The sequence below is a fragment of the Gopherus flavomarginatus genome, chromosome 3, assembly GCF_025201925.1.
Source record: "Gopherus flavomarginatus isolate rGopFla2 chromosome 3, rGopFla2.mat.asm, whole genome shotgun sequence".
Taxonomy (NCBI): Eukaryota; Metazoa; Chordata; order Testudines; family Testudinidae; genus Gopherus; species Gopherus flavomarginatus.
In genome coordinates this window covers 284,768,065-284,789,023 of record NC_066619.1, presented here as the reverse complement: position 1 = coordinate 284,789,023, position 20,959 = coordinate 284,768,065, and the positions used below count along the sequence as shown (strand labels likewise).

The following is a 20,959-nucleotide window of genomic DNA, read 5'->3' as shown; positions in this document are numbered from 1 at the left end:
AAAGCCTTGAAGGACATGGGCCCAGAGCCCCAAAGGGCCTTGCTGTCCTCAGCGTTGTGGTGCCTAAAGGAAAATCACTGCAACCCACCAAGCGTGAGTTAGGAGCCCAGGCACCTTAGACAAGCCACACAAGCCAGCCTTTGGGAGAAACCAACAGGAGGGGGAAGGGGGGTCTGTCCTAAGCCCTGCCATCTCGGAGCACCTCCCGGCAGCCTGGACATAGGTTCCCCACCTCTGCGTAGTGGGCTACCTATGGCCTTTCTTGATGGGACGAACTAGGCACCGGCCTCGCCCCACACAAAACAGCCAGAGGTGGTGGTGCCTAGAGCACTCCCCGGGGTTGGAAGAGACCTAGGTTTAATTGCCCCCTTGAGCAGGATTTGAACAGGGGTCCCCCACCTGTTAGGAGCATGTTCTAACCACTGAGCTGGGGGGTATTCTCACTTATTGGGTCCCGGGCTGTTCTACTATGGAGACAGAGTCAGTGGCATGGGCGCCAACTCCGTGGGTGCTCTGGGGCTGGAGCACCAATGGGGAAAAATTGGTGGGTGCTCCTCACCCACTGGCAGCTCCCCGTCCCACCTCCCCCATCCCAGCTCACCTCTGCCTCCTCCCCTAAGCGCCTTCCCTGCTTCGCCTCCAGCTTGCTGCCGCCAACCAAGCTGTGGGAGGGAGCGGGGAGGAGTGGGAATGCGGCGCTCAAGGGAGGAGGCGGTGAAGAAGCAGGGCCGGGGTGGAGATTTGGGGAAGGAGTCCAATGGTGCAGGGAGGCAGGGACTTTGGGGAGGGGTTGGAATGGGGGCAGGGCTGGGAGCAGGGGAGGCGCGAGCACCTACCGGTGCCAGGAGAAGTTGGTGCCTATGGTCAGTGGGCTGGAGCACAAGAATGGCTCTAGCCTGGTGCTTAGGACACCCACCTGAGAGGTGCACTGCTCCGGCACCAGTCCCTCTTTCATTATTTATCCACCCTGGAGCAGCTTCAGCAGGAGAGACCGAAGGAGCCCCACAGCAGAACAACCCAGAGCTCGGGGTTCCCACATCCCAGCTGAGTGCTCTAGCCAGACAGTGGGGCCCCACCAATGCCCCTTCCTCCTCCAGCAGCTGGAGCTTGGATGGGACCTAAGCTCCTAGATGGCCTCTACCCTACATGAGAAGCAGGCATTCACTTGCCCATCTCACCCCCGTTCATGAATCGCTCTGGGGCTTAGGCCAGAGATGGGAGCCCCAATGCCCAGAGGGAGCAGCAGTGCACGTGCTCAGAGGCAGAAACCTAGGTACTGAGGGAAGTTTTATCCTGAAAACTTAGCTGCTGAGTGAGTTGAGGACCCTACAGGGTTTGGTGGGAGCTTTGTGGATCACAGTGCAGCCAAAACTGGGACTTAAGTACCTAAATCTGGGGGCTAGGTACCTAAATACCCTGGTGAATCCCACCTGTAGTGATCAGAAATAATCAGTTCATTTTACTAACTACAGCTAATGCTTCCTGGGTCTCATTAATCAGTTCGTTTTCCACAGGGGCAGCATTTTGATAAACATTTTGATAAACCTTTTTGAAAACCAGCCTATTTAAGGTTATTTAATTCATAAAATAAAATTAAAATGTTACTTTTGTGCATTTGGCTTTGACCTCTAGTTTTCAGCCACAGAGAGATGGATGCAAATCACAAGTAAAATAATTCATCATCATCTAGTCAATAAGAAATTTATCAGTCTCCCTTTTCTAAAATTAAAAAGCACATGTAAAAATTAAGAATCTGAATCAATGTAAGTTAAGCTGTAACTGCTTAAATAAATGGGTATGGATATGGCATATCCTCCTGCTTAGTGAAAAGAAGCAGAGTATTTAGTATAAAGACTCTATTTAGTTGCCATGTTTTAAGGGTTACTCTCACAGTTCAGGGCAACTGCACCTGCATTTCCCCTTCATGGTCCAGCCAGTGCACCCACTCTAGGCTTCTGGTCTCCCAACTGTCACCTCTCCTGGCCAGAGACCCACGTCTCATTCCCTCCTGACTGGGGTTTTTCCATGCTGCACAATTCCCTGCCTACGCTATGAATTCCCCAGCGACATGGACAACCTCAGCAGGCCTGCTTTGCCTTGCTTCCTCAGAGGCTATAAACCGCGTAATTACCCACAGCTAAGTTACCACCCTGCTCTTCCTAAGCAAGCACATTGATTCTTAAGGAAAAAGCATTACAGACAAAACAATCAGAGAACCAACACTCTTGCTAATAAGTGTGTCCGAGATCACCCCAAATCCCACAAGGCTTCAGGTAGGTGAACAAGCCTTCAGACCCCACACAGAGGTGTGTCTGTGGTCACAAGTTCATAACACAGCTGGGAGCTCAGAATAAACACACCCAGGAATAAGTCTGTCCTTCATTGGGACTTTGATCCTGGGAATAAGTAGTTAGTAGACAGTGGGTTTCTCCTTAGGGTGCAGTTTCAGAAGTATGGGTCTGGAGGTGTGTATTTGCATTCCCCTTCTCCCAAGTATTTCCTAGGAAACCCACTCGACTAAAAGTTCCTTCTTGTCTTGATTCTTGTTCAAAAGAGTCATTTCAATCTCCTCATACTTCCAGGGGTTACATTAGTCACATCTTCCCCTCACAGATGTTACATAGAATCCCACAGTAATACGTAACCTTTGCATTTTTAATACAATGAACTTCTAAGATACCTAAACTTAATTCAGTAAGGTTTCTCCAGGATATTGCAGGAAATTTCTGTCTTGTCACTGTTATTAACCAATGAGAATCAACCTTTCTTGAGGAAAACAGCTAAAAAGTACAAATGCAAAACACAATTAAACCTGAAGATTTAAATTTAGCTTTCCTGCTTGGTTGAATCATAGACTCATAGAATATTAGGGTTGGAAGGGACCTCAGGAGGTCATCTAGTCCAACCCCCTGGTCAAAGCAGGACCAATCCCCAACTAAATCATTCCAGCCAGGGCTTTGTCAAGCCTGACCTTAAAAACCTCTAAGGAAGGAGATTCCACCACCTCCCTAGGTAACCCATTCCAGTGCTTCACCGCCTTCCTAGTGAAATAAATCAAGGTTGAATCAAGTTTCACTTCTTTGTTATGTCCGATGACCGACACTGTTCATTCTTGAATTGTCCATGGAGGCTTCTGGGAAAAGCTGTGTAGATAAGTCCTGAATTTCTAATGTCAAAAAACAAACAGAAATTGAAAAATTCAAAAGCCAATTTTCAAGCCTCCTTCATTCATTATAAAGATGCCAAAAAATGCTACAAAACAGTTTCTTTCCTGTTGCAGGTGGCTTTTAGGTGAGTCCAGGATCTTTCTGTGTAGTGTGCGCTGCATTCCCAGCTAATATGATGTGACCAACAACACGTAACATTTCTCCTCTGCACTTTTCCTTGCAAGGGTCTCCCACACGGGGTCCTGATCCTGCTAGTGGGGACCGCATGCCTCTGCGGAGTGCCCCAAAGCATTGTTACTTTGGGCACAAACTACGCTAGGTCTTGTGCAGTCATGCATGGAGGGGCGGCCCTGACCCCAGCTGGATCTTCAGGGTCGGACCTTTGCATCTGCCTCGATCTGACTGTGGGATTCAGGCCAAGAGCGTTGCTGTGTTCGATCCAGTTGCAAGGTTCAGTGATGCAGAGAACTTAATAACAGAGAGTTCCACATTGACCAGAGCTGCGGTTCCTGTCTAAGCAGATTTAGCCCACTGGGCCAGGTTCTGCTCTTGTTTACACTGGCACACTGAAGTCAGTGGAGTGACTCCAGATTTACTGTGCTGTAAAGAGCAGAACTTCTCTCTCTGTCTGGTGCCGTACCATAGTTATCTGTTCCAGCTGTGCCCCCGAAGGCAGGAGACATGGGCAAGTGGCATTGAGGGCCTGCTTCACCTTTCATTCCTGTGGGGGGGAGAGGCTTCTCTCTTGGCTCTCAGATCCCCAGGGGACTTGGTGGGGCCGGCAGTCAGAAAAGCCTTCTCTTGACTTGTAAACGTAGCAAATTGGCTTGGCGTGTGCAGGAGAGGACACTTGTGTCCCTAACTGGTGCCATTTTTAGAGAGTTAGAGCCATGTATTGTGGGCCCTTCCCTAGGCCCTCTGCACAGGGGAGAATCTCATCCACCCCCTGTAAAATCCTCCCCTGACTGCTACATGCATCACTGGCTGGAGGGAGCCAGGCCTATTGGCTTGAGATCTATGGGAGGTCAGCATTCAGAGCCAAACTAGAGAGGAAGCATGGCCTTCTGGATAAGGCTTAGGACTCATGAGTTTAATTCCCAGCTTGTAGAGTCTCTGTAACATTGGCCATGGTACTACATCACTTCCTGCCTCAGTTTCCCCATATGCAAATGAAAGGTAATAATTATTTATTTGACCAGTGGTAGATCAGGGCTCCATTGCAGTAGGTGCTGTACAAACACAGAACAAAACCACTGCCTGTTTCCTGGAGGAGCTTACAATCCAAGTATTAATACATCCCCACCCCACAGGAGGGTAAAAGAATTAATGTTTGAGAGGTGCATCCAGGCAGATTAGTCCATACAGATCACTTGCACTGGAGGGAATTTTGCTCCAGGTGTTATGCTTACAAGAAGCACATGGGAATATGCCACGTTTATTAAAAATACAACAATTAGCATACGCATTCAGTCACTCCACACACACACACTGTCCCACCAGTCGATCTTATAATTACCAGTCCAGAGTCTGGATCAATCTAGTGGCCAGCTAGGTTAATCACAAGTAGAGAGGAGCCGGGTTCCACCGGTCGCAACGAGATGCTCCAGGGAAGTCTGGGCAGGACGAACCCAAAGTTTCCTGGCAAGGCCCCTGTTTATATAGTGATTTTCCTTCATTGGGACCATTGAGTTTTGCACCGTGGTGCTGTAATCAACTGTTGTTTGACAAGTGGTTGTTTTCTTAAATTGTTCTTTGTATCCTATACATTCCTTAGGGAGTTATTTCATGCTGGGTTTGATCACTGCTATTTTGTCCCCATTGATAGGTGCCAGTCTCATTTTTAGAGTCGTTAATTTGCTCTCCTCTGACGTGTCAATAGGAGCGTGTTGCAGCTGCCTGGTGTCCTTGCCTCTGCCTCCGGCTCCTCTCTAGACCATCTGGTTCAGCAATGGCCTTCAGACTCCTCTCTTAACCCCCACGTTCCTCATTCGCACACAAACCAGAATTGATTTACACAGAACATTTTAAACAGGAGCATCACATTGCAATACAGAAGCAAACAATCCTGGCACGCTGTAACGGGGTGCTGGTGGAAAGGCACCTAATTAGCCCCTGCTCAGCCAGCCTCAATCAGGGGAAATAGATTGGGGCTGGGGAGAAGCCTGGTTCCTGGCCATTAGAATGGGCTGCACCTGCGGGCCTGGGGATTCAAGGGCTATAAAGACTGGTTGGCAGCCAAAAGAGGGGGGAATGGTCAGGGGAAGGTCAGTCTCCAGGCTGAGGGCTGACTCTGTTTAGGAGAGGAGAGTATCAGGCCTGCAAGCACTGTACATAACATTGGTGGTGAGAGAACATTGTGTAAATAAAGCCACGGGTGCTGCATAACTAGAAGCCTCTCTGAGCTTTATTGGGGAACCAGTAGGCCCCAGGAAGAGGGGTGGGCAGAGGGTTCATCACACGTGCCTTTAATCCTTTTAAAATGCTAAACCTACACCAAATGGGTGAGCCTTAGAGGATGTGTTACTGCCTTGAGATCAGTCCAGACACAGGTTCTGGCTGATGGCCCATTAAGCCATTCCTTTTAACTGTTCAAAAATAGTAGCTGGCAAACTCTAATCAAATCAGACACCAATGCATTTAATACATACTATATTAGTAGTCTTTATTCTTCATTTTAAATGATATAAAATACAAACACAAAATCTTGCTGCTACACAGGGATAATTGTTTTATCCTGCCAGGAGTACACAACCCTTGCTTGCCCAGCAGGGGGTGCCCTGGAGCTGTGTTTATCAATTCAAGCCTTGCTCGACTATAGGCTTTTCACCATCCCTTGTTAGCAATAATTTAGGGAACTGTACGTCTGGCTAGTGCATTTCAACATAGCTGCCTCCATGGCTGGATTGGCAGCTTCTCACCCTTGGCCTCCTCTCTTCCAGGAGCTGAATACACCCCTTTAAAGAAGATCAAGAAACCAGTAGGTGGGAATGGGGGAGCCAGGTAGCCCTTAGAAACATTCTCATCCCAAAGATGTGGCTAGTCGCTTAGCAGATTCCTTTGCGCTGCATCCTATTAACTCCTCACGGCCACCCAATCTGAGACAAAGCACTCTACAGTCCTTGCTGGGTTAAGAGGCTCCCAGGGGAAATCAGGAGATATTTTATTTCCTAGCATCTCTCATTCATGTGCAAAGACTGTCTGGAGCCATGGAGCGACCCTCTGGGTGTATATGGAGGCTCTGGGGCCTGGTCTGTGTGACCTACCGGTCAATGTCACCTACGTACCCCACCTGACCCACAGGCAGGGAGTATGGTACAGTCCCAGCAGCGCGAGCTGTAGCAGCCCAGGAGTTTAGCTTTGAAGATCTTCACTTCCATCCTTGACATTGGCAAACCTGGCACTGGCTAGCTGAATGCTATGCTTCCTTCCTTCCAGCAGATCCGTTCCACCAAGGGGCAGGCTCAGGGCCTGCCTCGCCTGGGGAAGAGGGCTTGTGAGGTTTTATTGTTCGCAAAGTGCTCTTTGGTTCTGGGATGGAGGAGAGACGGGCCAAGGATTATTAATACTTACTGTGGCTTAGACATCAAAGGGATTGATGGGTGCTTAAAAATACCATCACTAGACGACTTATATCAGCATTTGGCTTTCCACTGCCTCCTTTGGCGGCACGTGCACCCCATTATGCATCTTTTACTGTCCTTTAACGCTCTGTGCTCAATTGTCCAAAGGAAAATCAAACAAGGAGAAGTCTGGACACCTGAGCGGCTTGTCCACCCTGTTAGCTACAAAGCCTGAAACAGTGAGGCAATCTGCCTGTTGGACTGTGGCTAGCAAGGCGATAGAAACGGCAGGATTTCCGTGCACAGCACCCCATACTGGCTTCAATGGGAGTTCCATGCACAGATGGAAGAGCAGAATCAGGCCCACAGATTGCAATTATTGCTAGCCCCAGGCAGCTGGATTGGTAAAGAACGTTGCACCGACTGGAGATAGTTGCTGGTTGGATGTAGCTAGACAGGGTTGCAATTAAATAGGCACTGGCTGGCTGGACCAGTCACTAGCTGGGGTGGCACTGAAGTGGCCGGTGGCCGGCCGGACTGGTCACTAGCCGGGTGACGGTGAAGTGGCTGCTGGCCGGTCGGACCAGTCACTAGCCGGGGTGGTGGTGAAGTGGCCAAGGGGTGGCCGAACTCGTCGCTAGCTGGGGTGACAGTGAAGTGGCTGCGGGGCGGCCGGACTGCTCGCTAGCTGGGGTGGTGGTGATGTGGCTGGACCAGTCGCTAGCCGGGGTGGTGGTGAAGTGGCCAAGGGGTGGCTGGACTGGTCGCTCGCCCGGGTGACAGTGAAGTGGCTGCGGGGCGGCCGGACTGGTCGCTAGCCGGGGTGGCAGTGATGTGGCTGGACCAGTCACTAGCCGGGGTGGTGGTGAAGTGGCCAAGGGGTGGCCAGACCGGTCGCTAGGCGGGGTGGCGGTGAAGTGGCTGGACCAGTCTCTAGCTGGGGTGGTGGTGAAGTGGTTGGACCGGTCTCTAGCTGGGGTGGCGGTGAAGTGGCTGGACCAGTCGCTAGCCGGGGTGGCAGTGAAGTGGCCGCGGGGTGGCCAGATCAGTCGCTAGGCTTGGTGGCGGTGAAGTGGCAGGACTGCTTGCTAGGCGGGGTGGCAGTGAAGTGGCAGGACCGATCGCTAGGCGGGGTGGCAGTGAAGTGGCAGGACCAGTCGCTAGCTGGGGTGGTGGTGAAGTGGCCACTGGCCGGCTGGCCTGGTCACTATCCGGGGTGGCCGGACCGGTTGCTAGACAGAGTGGCGGTGAAGTGGCTGCAGGGTGGCAGGACCAGTCGCTAGCCAGGGTGGTGGTGAAGTGGCTGCAGGGTGGCAGGACCGGTCACTAGGCGGGGTGGCGGTGAAGTGGCTGCAGGGTGGCAGGACCGGTCACTAGGCGGGGTGGCGGTGAAGTGGCAGGACCAGTCGCTAGCTGGGTGGTGGTGATGTGCCTGCAGGGTGGCTGGACCGGTTGCTAGCCGGCGTGGTGGTGAAGTGGCTGCTGGCCGGCCGGCCTGGTCGCTATCCGGGCTGGCCGGACTGGTCACTAGTTGGGGTGGCGGTGAAGTGGCAGGACCGGTCGCTAGCCTGGGCGGTGGTGAAGTGGCTGCAGGGTGGCAGGACCGGTCACTAGCCGGCGTGGTGTTGAAGTGGCGGCTGGCCGGCCGGCCTGGTCGCTATCCGGGGTGGCCGGACCGGTCGCTAGCCGGGGTGGCGGTGAAGTGGCTGCAGGGTGGCAGGACCGGTTGCTAGCCGGGGTGGCGGTGAAGTGGCCGCTGGCTGGCTGGCCTGGTCGCTATCCGGGGTGGCCGGACCGGTCACTAGGCGGGGTGGCGATGAAGTGGCAGGACCGGTCACTAGCCAGGGTGGTGGTGAAGTCACCGCGGGGTGGCCGGACCAGTCGCTAGCCGGGGTGGCGATGAAGTGGCAGGACCGGTCACTAGCCAGGGTGGTGGTGAAGTGGCTGCTGGCCGGCCGGCCTGCCTGGTTGCTATCCGGGGTGGCCGGACCGGTCGCTAGGCGGGGTGGCGGTGAAGTGGCCGGACCGGTCGCTAGCCGGGGTGGCGGTGAAGTGGCTGCAGGGTGGCCGGACCGGTCGCTAGGCGGGGTGGCGGTGAAGTGGCTGCAGGGTGGCAGGACCGGTTGCTAGCCGGGGTGGCGGTGAAGTGGCCGCTGGCCGGCCGGCCTGGTCGCTATCCGGGTTGGCCGGACCAGTCACTAGGCGGGGTGGCGGTGAAGTGGCAGGACCGGTCGCTAGCCACGGTGGTGGTGAAGTGGCCGCGGGGTGGCCGGACCGGTCGCTAGCCGGGGTGGCGGTGAAGTGGCCGCTGGCCGGCCAGCCTGCCTGGTCGCTATCCAGGGTGGCCGGACCAGTCACTAGCCGGGGTGGCGGTGAAGTGGCCGCGGGGTGGCCGGACCGGTCGCTAGCCGGCGTGGTGGTGAAGTGGCCGCTGGCCGGCCAGCCTGCCTGGTCGCTATCCAGGGTGTCCGGACCGGTCACTAGCCGGGGTGGCGGTGAAGTGGCCGCGGGGTGGCCGGACCGGTCGCTAGCCGGGGTGGCGGTGAAGTGGCCGCTGGCCGGCCAGCCTGCCTGGTCGCTATCCAGGGTGGCCGGACCGGTCGCTAGCCAGGGGTGGCGGTGAAGTGGCCGCGGGGTGGCCGGACCGGTCGCTAGCCGGCGTGGTGGTGAAGTGGCCGCTGGCCGGCCAGCCTGCCTGGTCGCTATCCAGGGTGTCCGGACCGGTCACTAGCCGGGGTGGCGGTGAAGTGACCCCAGGTCTGGTCTGTGGCGGGCGGCAGGTGTTGCTGAGCCCCGCTCCCGGCCCGCCCACGGCTCTGCAGCGCCCCCTGCTGGCCCAAGCGGCCGGTTGCGCCCCGCGCCGCGGCGCTGATGCTGATGGTGCCGGGACCCGCCGCGCCGAGGCGCTCCCGAGGCCGGCGCCGCAGCTGCTCCTGCCGCGCCCCCCCGGTGCCCGCCCGGCCGCGGCGCTCGGTCTCCCTGTCCTGCGCCCTCGGCCGGCCCGCGGAGCCATGCTGCGCTGCCTGCTGCTCGGAGCCTCCAGCCTCCCCAACCTGGAGAAGCGGGACAAGCAGAGCGACCCGGTGGCCAGCCTGACTTTCCGAGGTGAGGGGCGCCGGGACCCCCGGCTACACGGGGGGGACTACAGGGGGACCCGACCCCCACGGCCACTTACAGGGGAGGGGTTTATTGGGGGGCAGCCAGGGAAAACTCCCCGCCCCAGCTGTTGGTCTCCCTGGGTGCAGATCCCATAACTTCCCAGCCGTGGGGTGGGTGCTGCCGCCCCTCTGTCTCTTGGCATGGGCACAGCAGCCCTGGGCAGAGATCACCCCCGGGGCACTGGCCGGGAGACGGGTCTGCTCCCTGGGGACACCGGTGTGAATCCAGGGGCCCTGGCTGCAGCTGACAGATGGACTCCAGGTAGACACTGGTCTCCGTCTAGGGCATTGCTGTTCCTCCTGCCCTGCTCCCCGATGTAGATGCTCTGTCCTGGGCTTGAATCCCGATGGAGACACGCCGGGTGGAGGCACATGCGCTGGGCTTCCCATCGTTCCTTGCCTTGGCACCTCGGCTCCCAACACGTTTTCATGTTTTGAAGTTGGTTTATCTGAGTTTGTCAGCCCGGCTGCTCCTGTCCTGTGTGTATCTAGCCCCTGCTGTGCTCCGATACCAGGGCAGTGAGCACCACACAAAACCCTGCATCATTAGTGGCATGTCCCCGGGCCGGATCGGTGCCATGGTGCAGGGCGCTGACTTAATAATAAGACTCAGCTCTTAGCGTCAGGAGAGCTCCACCTGCTTTACAAAGGAGGTCAGTATCCTGACCCCCATTTTACAGATGGGAAAACAGAGGCATAGGCAGGTAAAGTGACTTACCCAAGGTCACCCAGCAGGCTGGTAGAAGAGTCAGGAATAGAACCCAGGTCTCTTCACCCCCTATTTCTCCATCCACTAGGTCATGCTGCCAGAGTCTCATAGGTGACCCCTTATGCCCAAATGGCACTCCATGGACTTCAGCTGAGGTCTGTATGGGCACAAGGGTTCATCTCCATGGATCTGGACCAAAGGGACGGACTCTGGAGGGCTTCTAGCCTAGGAGACACAAGGGGCTGTAGGGGCAGGATCCATGCAGGATTTCACTAGGCGTGGGTTTCCTTGCTTGCAAGCGGGGGCTTGTGGTTTTATTCTGGATTGGGGTTTACAATTGCTGAACCAGATCTCCCCGAACTGTCTCTAGCAGGTAGGTGAGGGGTGCTCCGTAGAAAAGCCGCCTTCCTACATGAATCAAGGGTGTTGCTAACTTTGGGCAGTTTTTGCTTGTAGGTGGGGTGTGGAGGGAAAGGTTTTCCCTGTATCGGTGGGGGAGGATGAACAGTTTCCCAGGTTACGTTGTTAAAACGGTCACTTTACTAAAAGCTCAGTGCACTGATTAGGTGATGCCATCTTCATTAACCCAGGTGAAGCGCTGCCACAAATACGGCCCCTCCCCCGTAATAAACACCAAAGGGAAAAGTAGTGGGCCAGGTCTGCAGCAGCTGTAGATCAGCCTAGTGTCATTGAAATCAACAGAGTCCAGGTGATTTATACCAGGTGAGGAGCTGGCCCAAGAACTTCCTAATTAGGCAGCTGAGGCTCTGGCACTAATTCTGCTTTACAGGTTCCTTTCTGTATTCTTGTACATGGTGCTCGGTGCTACTGCTAAGGTCATGGTGGAAATGGAGAGATGGAGATAGGAACCCTGATGGGTAATAAAAGGCACTGATGGATTTTTGCTATACAGTTAAATATTGCCTGGCTGTGTAAATGTAGGTATGTCTTCATTCCCGTTGTTGTCTGTGGTTTCCAGTGCTCTAATGTCTGAGTACCTAATTCATGTGCAGATGTGTCTTTATTTTTGAAATATATTTAAAAGGGCAACATTTAATTTTGTTTTTAAAGATCAAACATCATTGGGTGTGGGGAGCTCACAAGTCCCCAGTGATACTATGGGATCTGCAGAGGCAGATCTCATTGCAGGATTGGGACTAAATTTGGTTTAAAACAAGCAGAATTTTAGGAACCAACTTTTCATTATTTATCTTGTCTTACTCTTTCACCTGTCTGTCTCTGGACTTGGCAGTCGAAAGAATGTGGTCAATTTCACATTTGTTTCTAGTCAGTTTCCCTTTAGGACTCTCATGTGCCTACCTCTAAAATGCCTCTCCGATCAGTTCCAAGCTTACCTACCTTCTATGCAGATTTGGTGCCACTTCGCTTTTAATGGTGGCAATAACTTCCATCAGCAATAAAGAAACATGGAACTGAGCCACAGGTAGAGATTCTGATTCAGGAAAGCATGTAAGCAGTGAGCTTGAGGTCTGTGAGGTTTAAGTACATGTATAAAGTTAAGATCCCGCTTAAATGCTCTGTTGAACAGGGAGGTTTTCCTGCATTGGGGCCAGTTATTTATGCTCAAGGAAAGATCCCACAGCAATTTCCCTTCCCTGAATGAGTAACTTCTTTGTGTCTCTCTCCCTTTGGGGCTCAGGCAGGCCCTGGCGAGGCTGAGATGTATGCTTGGGCACTGGCCCAAGGCAGCGATATATTGGGCCCCAATCCTGGGCTCACATACGCAGGCAGAGCAGCTTCAGGTGTGAGGTCTTGGGCCCCAGGCTGGTAAGGGACTCTCACATGTTGATCTTTATGCCTGGTGAGTAGTTCCTCTGAAATCACTGGGATTCCTTCAGGTGCATAAAATTTAAGCATGTGGCTTGCAGGACCAGGGTCTTGGTTTGCAGACATCAGAGGGGAACATGTAGATTCAGTCCCTCCCCAAGCCAGGTTGCCCCTGAATTGCTGTGAAAAGAAAAACAAACAACCCATTAAAGTATTTTTGTAAAATTCCTTAAAACACCACCACCTACATTTAGGCCCATCCCTAAGCCTGGCTACCCGGTTCACAAGCCTGGATCGCAGCGCTGGGATTTACATGTGTTCGGATTCTGTGACTCTGCTTGGAATTACAACAACCATATATAGTAATACTGAACGCTGTGTGTGCCGGACAGGCGGAAGGAGGGGAAGAAAAGCCATCAGGCAAACCTTTTGGGACGCCTTTGGCATCTGAGTCACTGCTATTGTTTCTGTGCCTCACACGAAAGGCTTTTCCTTTTCCTTTTCCCCTTTGCACAAACTGACTAGCCCTCAGAAACTCTGTCACTAGGGCTAAAAGCTGCATGCCCCAGGTGGAGTCTCGGTGATAACCATGCTTTTCAAATTCAAACTGGAAACAAGGCTGGGAGTAATCAACCACGGAACGTACCTAGCGCTGTGGTGGGTTCTGCACGAGACTGGAAGGCCCTCCTGGGTCATAGCATCCAGTTCCCTGCTCTCAGAGGCAACCCCGTCATATCATCCCATTCATAAACTTCTCACGCTCCATCTTCAGGCTAGTTCGGTGGTTTGCCCCCGTGGGAAGCTGTCCCAGAACCTCCCTCCTATGAAGGTTAGAAACCATCTAATTTCCAGCCAAAGTTTACTCCTGGCCACTTGTTCTTGTTCCAACATGGTCCTCCAGCTTCGGCAGCTCTTCTCTCTCCCTAAGGTATTTGCAGAGAGCAATCCCATCCTTCTCAGCCTGCATTTTCAGGGGCAGCACGTTTGTCTAATTTTTGATGGTGCCCAGAATGGGTCCAAATCCTGCCCCCTCCCCGCCTGCCTAAGGCTCTGGGAGGGTGTTTGGGCACAGGAAAGGTGCGGGCTGTAGGCTGGGATGGGGGATTGGGGTGCAGGAGAGGTTGGCTCTGGGAGGGAGTTTGGGTGTGAGATGCAGGCTCTGGTCTAGGGCAGGGATTGGGCTCTGGGAGGGAATTTGAGTGCGGGCTCTGGGCTGGGAAAGGGGGTTGGGGTGCAGGAGGAGGTGAGGGGTCGGGTTCTGGGAGGGAGTTTGGATGTGAGGTGCAGGCTTGGGGCGGGAGTTGGATGTGGGAGGGGGTGCAGGGGTTGGGTTCTGGGAGGGAGTTTGGGTGTGAGGTGCAGGCTCTGGGTGGGGCGAGGGGTTGGGGTGCAGGAGGGGGTGAGGGGTCGGGCTCTGGGAGGGAGTTTGAGTGGGGGCTCTGGGCTGGGGCAGGGGGTTGGGGTGCAGGAGGGGATGAGGGGTCGGGCTTTGGGAGGCAGTTTGGGTCAGGGGCCGCAGGGATGTGCTAGTTGCTTCCAGGAGCGGTGCAGAGCGAGGCCAGGCAGGAAGCCTACCTTAGCTCTGCTGTACTGGCAGTGGCTGGGGGCCGCCGGGCCCTTTTAAATTGCCCAGGGGCAGGCAGGGCTGGGAGGTGTGTGGGAGTGGCAGGTGGGGCCAGGGGAGAGACCCAGCCCCAAACACTGGAGGAGCCCTGAATATTCCTGGAGCACGGGCACCCCAGGCCCATATACCTTGCCACCCCTGTGCGTTTTGCCAGGCTAAACAAGCCAAGCTCTTAGACTCTGCTCCTAAGGCAGGGTCTTTCCATTCCCCTGATCCTCCTAGTAGCCCTTCTCTGCCCCTCTCCTCCATCACTTCAAGTCTTTGGATCCAAGACTGGCTGTCTCCAAGAAAGAAGCTGTAGTTCAATTAAGTTTTAGTGACCTTTTTTTTACAGGAATCCCCGGACGAGTGTCTTTGGCCCAGGCTAAAACCCATGAATCTGTAGATCTCAAAGTACTTTACAAATGTGGGAAAACATTTTGCAGAAGGGGGAACGGAGGCACGGAGCAGTTAAATGACTTGCCCAAAGCAAAGCAGCACATCAGTGGCAGGGGTAAGGGTAGGACTCAGGAGTCCTGACTTACCAGCACCAGGCTTGATCTGCTATGTCATAGGTGCCCCTGATATCCTACCCTGGGCTGAGCTATTCCTGGGCCAGCAGGGTGGTGGGGTCTTGGCGTTAATTAGCCACGTACCCCTCAAAGAAGATTGATTGGATGTTGGACGTGGGAGTGAAGTAGCTGCATCTGTGCCGTCTCTGGGAAAGCAGCGTCTGTGCTGCATCCCAGTTGCTTTAAAGGAAAATGTTTGTGCTGCAGATTCAGGCTGAAGTCTCCTTGGGATCCTGACCATCTGTGGTCATTGAAGAACCCTCATGGCAAGTTTTGCAACTGTCCTGACCAGAAATGAACCGAAATCTGGTTCCTTCCATATTATTTTTACACATATTCCTCCTCAGCAGAACAAAATACCCCTCTTCATTTCCCATCCTGAACTGTTGCACAGTGTCCCTGTGTGCTGGTAAACAGCTGTGGTGTCCCAACCCAGAGGTGGCTGCATTTCAGTCCCTATGTGATGTTTTAAACAGCGGTGGGATCCTCTGGCTGCGATCACTGAGCCTACATCAGCCTTTTACAAATAGTAAATCATACCGAAGAGCAGGCCGTAACTGACAGTCACATACAGATGTGCATGACACGTCTGAATTGCTGCCTGGTTTGGTGTTGGGCATGATGACCCTCAACATCACTGATCTTCCGCAACCAGTTCAAGCTTCTTGTTCTTGTCAACAAAAGCCTGCACAACTCCGCTCAGACCTGTCCCTCTGCCTCCCCCGCAGCATACAGAGCTGTTGGGCAGAGTGCTGGCCACAAGAGGCATGGACCTGTATCTTCAGTCCCTGGGATATTACTTTCAGATTAAATGAAGGAACCATCAAAGACAGAGCCAATATAAAAATCTCCAAGCTGGGGAGAGCACCTAATGACTTGTTTTGGAATATGCTGAAGCAGGAGAAGAGATGGTTCCACAGATCACAGAAGAAGGTCTCTTAGTTCGGTTCTGTAGCTCCATACCTCTCAGCTTGTCTCACTGAAGTCAGGGGTGGGGGATACTGCAGACTTATGCCAGTGTGTTTGAGATGAGATGCTGGTTCAGTATAGAATCATAGATTCTAGTATAGCTGCCTTTAGCTAGGTAATGCACCTTAGTATGGAAGGATGGTGTTGAGGTTAAGGCACAGGACTGGGGGGCAGCGGGGATCTTTACTAGGTTCACCTATAGACTTATTCATTTTGGTTTGAGCAACTCATGTCCTCTCACTGTGCCTCAGTTTCCCCATCTGTAAAATGGGGCAATGACTCTTCCTTTCTTCTCAGAGGTGCACTGAGCATAAAACAGTGAAGTGCTTTGAGATCCTCAAGTGATGGTGCTGTTGGAGGAGGTGAAACACTATTATCAACCTTTTTTAACAGGGCCTGGGCCGCACATATAAGAGTGGCAGAGGCCAAAGAAAAACAGGAGGGAGCTGCCCATAAACCTTTGAATTAAATACCAAGGATCTGGGGGTCAGGGGGGCTGATGGAGCATGGGTGCTCATGTCTGTCTCTTGTAGCTGCTCTGCAGAGAGAAGAGCCTGCTGCTTACCCACACCGAGGGCAATTGCTGCTTCAGCTCAAGTACCAGAGGCTTGTGCTGAAGTTTTTGTGTTCAAGGCCCGCTGATGACTCTGGGGCGTGTGTGGTTATGCTAGTGCGGGGAAGCAGGACAAAGCTGGAGTGAAGTTGGTGGGCCTTACTGCAACCTTTCATTCAGGATAAATGTAAGAACCAGTCAAGCTCCTTTGGGGAACCCCAGCTAGCTCAAACTATAGCAGGCTCCACCCCAAGTTTAGGCACATGGCAACGCTTAAGTAGAAGCAGAGACTGGAGACTGGTATAGCAAGTGCAAGGGCTGGGGCATTGACTGGTGGAGCTGTGTTTGTCGCTGTGTGTGAGAGAATCAGCAGAGAAACAGAAAGAAGGAAGGAGCAAAGAAGTCCCAGGGAAGCCCTGGTAGCATGACACTGAGGAAAAAAAGCTAAAAGTGAGAGCTTTTGGGTAAAGTGCTGGCTGGAGGAGGCATGTAACTGTGAATCAAGAAACTGTCTCTGCTTTTTAAGTTCCTTCTGTATTCAGAGAAACAGGACTTCGCACATTCCTTTGCAAACAAACAGGGTTTCTCTAAAGAACAGACCTGATTCCATCATCAAATCTCCCAGTAACAGCCCCCAACCCCCTGAAAATTGAATTGGCTCAGAAAGGGATAACCATAAACACACTGTGGATTCGTAGCATGTCGGTGGCTTCAGCCAGCAGCTGCCATGTGCATGAGGGTGTGACGGGACGTGCTCCCCCCAGTGCCAGCCAGACTAACAAGCATCCCTGTGCTCAGGCAGTGCCCATTTGGTGCTCCTACAGCGTGTGCTGTGTCTGGGGAGCTTCAGAAGATGAAGCTGGCCATAGAGCAGAGGGAAACTTGCCTGAGAAGAGGTCCATCAGTCAGGGGAACCCAGTCTCAGGCAGTGACCACCCTTCCCTCCCAATTTAGGGCCGAGAGATACTGCTCTGGATGTCTGTTCCCCTTCAGAACCTTGCAGCTGGCTCTGGGCAGCAGCGCCAAGGACGGGAGGTAATTGGACTGAGAGAGGACCCAAGGAATGAACCTGACTCCTGTGGGGAGCAGCGTACTTGCCCAGGACTGGGGGTTCTGGCAGGGCCCCAGAGGCAAGAGTGACTGCTGAGCCCAACCTGAGAGCCAGCTGGCTGCAGAGGGCAGAATCTGGCCCTCCGCTTTCCCTGGGAAGGCTGAAAAATCCATGGCTTCTGAGCTGAGCCGTGGGGTGGGCAAGAAGGGATTACTGAAGAAAATCTCCAGACTCTTAGGCACAGACCTGCAATTCCAGCAGCACCAACCTATTTACCTTCCAAAACTGGGGCCGGCTCTGGAGAGGGGAAGGGCTCACTGTCTCTTCACAGCACCTGGCCAGACAGGGAGGCTCCAAAGGGCCCCCTTTTCTTCCCCCTGCCCCAAGTCCTAAGGTGACAGGTGGGATGGTGGCTGCTGCTGGACAGGGAATTGACGCTGAGAGGTAGCAGCTGGGTGTGCAGCAGGGAGCGGGGGCTGATTGCTTAAATACCCCAGGGGCTGCCTTTTCCCTGGACATTCCTGTTCCAGCTACTCGATGCCAGTGATTGATTAGCCAGCAGTCTGCAATCAGCATCCCAGAGGCCCTTGTGTTTCTGTCCTGCCTGGCCGGGGAGGGTAACACATGTTTTTGAATGGAACGTGGTTCAGTCAGCTTCCTGAGAGGGGGCCCTGGCTGTGGAGGTTGTGTGCCAGCGAGATGGAGGCTCTTGGCTCGGCGTGTACGATGGCAGAGGCTCAGCGGCTGAGCTGGGCTCTCAGAAGAGGAGCGCGGTTTGCTCGGTAGCTGCAATGAGCAGTTTTTTCCCAGAGGGAGGGCTAGATTCCCAGCTCTGCCGCGGACTCCTCGGGTGACCTTGGGAGGTCGGTCTAAGGGCTGCGCTTTGATTAAGAATCACGCTTCTGTTTCTAGGCTGCTCCTCTCCTGGGGCATGATAGGACTGGAAAGCAACCAGCTCTTCCCCCTGGGGAAATCAAGTGACCCCTGAGCGGTGTAAGAGTATCTGCACTGCCTTGTGTGTGCAGGGGAGAGAAGAGCATGTCAGTCCGTTAGTTTCACTTTCTGGTTCTTTTCCCAGGGCTCAGTGCTGCAACCCATAATCCACAGACATTATCTTCACAGTTCTACAGAAACACAAATAATGGAAACAAATGAAAATCTGAATAGTTCAGTCCTCACAGAAACACAGTGAGAAGTAACTGAAAGTCCCCAAAAACTTAGGTGTAGTCTCAGGTAGAGTCTCTGGTCACCAAATCTGGACAATCTGCTGAGTCTAAAACAACATCTTCCCTCCACTTGCTTGTAGGGATCTTAAATTGGATCCATGCAGACTCTTCTGCTGCTGAAATCCCTGCTAGCCAGCCAGCGCACTGATTAAGCCACCCCCCAGTTACATGTCTAGAATTAAAGAAAACCCTGTTACAAGAAAACGCAAAACTGAGACTAGCAAAATAGAAATGACTCTTTCCCCAATACCACATTTAAAGAAAATTGGTTTTATTGGAGTGACATTTTTCCAGGGGAGAAACATGAATCTTGCTGAAATTTTTCAGTTTGCTGATTGGGAGAATTGAAACCTAATTTCCAAATGTCAGACATGCTATTTCCCACCCATCTCTTACTTAGTGCAGTGATACTCTGACTGGAGCTTGCGAGCCGCAGTTGGGTCTTTAATGTGTAACCTGCAGCTCTTTGCAGCATGTGATATTAAAACATTGTGTGATTTAATTATTAACCTATCAGGATGCTTTTATTGTGTTATTAACCAATTATAGTTGATAAATACTTGATTAGTCATTTTGCTGTGAAAATTATATATATATAAAATGCACACACATACACAAAATATGTCCTGGCACACAGTTTAAATATGAATCTATAGTACTATAGTAAATGAAACAGTGAATTCACGCTACTGTGGCTCGTTTGGATAATGTTGATTGCTAATTTGGCTCCTGACCACTGAGGTCTGAGTATCGCTGACTTAATATAGTATTGATTACAGCTCAGTATTTATTAATCATAATACTTGTATCTGCTGCTGTTCATCCATAGATCTCAAAGCACTTTACAAAGGAGGGCAGAATCATTATCCCCATTTTACAGATGGAGAAACTGAGGCACAGAAAAGTGAGGTGACTTGCCTGAGGTCCCAAGCATAGCAGTGGCAGAGCCAGGAATTGAATCCAGGTCTCCTCAGTTCCAGCTCTGTGCCTGAATCACTAGGCCACACTGCCACTCTCTTGTAATTTTATACAGTGGATTCTGCTTATTGGCAACCTCTTGGTTCCCAGCAAGAAGTTTCCATTCTCCAGCAGTCGCTATTACGCAGAAGGCAGGCTTGAGGGGCTGCAGTCAGGGCAGGAAGTACTGGGATGTGCCAAGCCTGGCCCTGGTGCCAGGGCAGGATGCAGCCTGGAGAGCTCAGGGAGAGGTGCCAGGCAAACATGGGCTCCTAGTGTCTCTGTTCCTTGGGGAAAGCTCCAGCATCCAGTATGCAGCCCCACCCTGCCTGTAGCACCAAGACTCTGGCAGGGGCTCCCTGGGAACCTTCGAGGGAGACAGGGTGAATGGCTACCACTTGCTTATAGTGCAAGGGACCCTTGTCTGTGGCCACTGGGGGAAACTCACAGCAAACTACCAGTTGCTGGCAAGAAAAGTGTCCTGGAGCTCTGCAAGCCCTGTTCTTCCCTGTGCAGGCTGACGGTTTGCACCCTCCCATCTGTCAGCTCCTTAAGTGAGTACTTGGGGCAGAGCAGAGAGTTAGCCCCAGATTCCTGCGTTAGCCCCAGGGCACAGGTCCCACCAACCTATCTGTACACCCCATTGCGTTACATTCGAGTGCCCAGTTCCTTGACCTCTGGACACCCACAGCATGCACAGATTTTCATCAGTCTCACCTAAGTTCAGCATTCTTCTGAGCACGCGGCACTTAAACTTCTATTTGGTTTTACTGTAGACACGACTGTTTGGCAGAGCTTAAGATAAAGATTCAAACAGGAGCCAGTATAAGGACTGGAAGCACATGGTTACAGAGAAAAGAAAAACCTCCCCATGCAAGCTAGAGCCTACGCGTACTAATTAGTTCCTTTCCTGTCCAATAAGGGATTTCTCACCCAACGATCATGCGGTGCTTGTCCAGTCTTCAGAGTGGGGAGCCGCTTTTCGTGAGGCAGGCATGCTGGCCGAATGGCTCCTCTGTAATGGAGGCCACCTCGAGCCCCCTTTTCTCCTCGTATGTAGTCCCAGTGTAACAATGCTGCCTTTGGTAGGACACAACTGAGAGTATCAATTCAGGATGAATTGCTTAGAGCAGGGCAGTTACAGCCCAAAGCCGGGGATCCTTTGCGCACCAAACCAGCCAGCCAGAGAGGACTTTGGGTTTACCCCACTGGCTAACCAGAAGACACACAAGCAATTCCCTTAGACCAGAGGTGGGCAAAGTATGGCCTGCGGGACCATCCTTCCCAACCCTTGAGCTCCTGGCCGGGGGGGGGCTCGCCCCCAGCCCTTCCTCTGCCGTCCCTCTTCCCCCACAGCCTCAGCTCGGAAGATGAGCGGGGGTGGGGGAGGCGGTCCGGTGCCTTACACTGGGAGGTCCAGGTGAGGGGCTCCCTGGGGCTGGGCCTGCAGGGCAGGGGTGCAGACTATGCTGTCTGGAGGGGGGGGGGGGCTGGCATGGTGCAGGAGCCTGGGGCGGGGGGATGGGACCCCGCGGGTGGGGCCAGACAGCCAGGGGCGGCTCTAGACATTTCGCTGCCCAAAGCACGGCGGCATGCCGCGGGGGGCGCTCTGCCGGTCACCGGGAGGGCAGCAGGCAGGCAGGCAG

At 53.2% G+C, this 20,959-nt stretch overlaps 1 protein-coding gene across 7 annotated transcripts in view; it reads left to right on the top strand.

Annotated features, from left to right (window-relative positions):
- DYSF (dysferlin) overlaps window positions 1-20,959 on the top strand; it is a 326,279-nt gene that overhangs the window by 13,595 nt on the left and 291,725 nt on the right. For 4 of the 7 annotated variants that reach the window (XM_050943289.1, XM_050943286.1, XM_050943288.1 and 1 more), the window contains exon 1: window positions 9,707-9,832. The exons of the other annotated variants lie outside the window; for them this stretch is intronic. In XM_050943289.1, coding sequence (XP_050799246.1) covers window positions 9,739-9,832 — 94 coding nt within the window. In that variant the 5' untranslated portion in view covers window positions 9,707-9,738. Of the gene's footprint in view, window positions 1-9,706; window positions 9,833-20,959 lie in introns of those variants that run through there. 7 annotated transcript variants of the gene reach the window in all.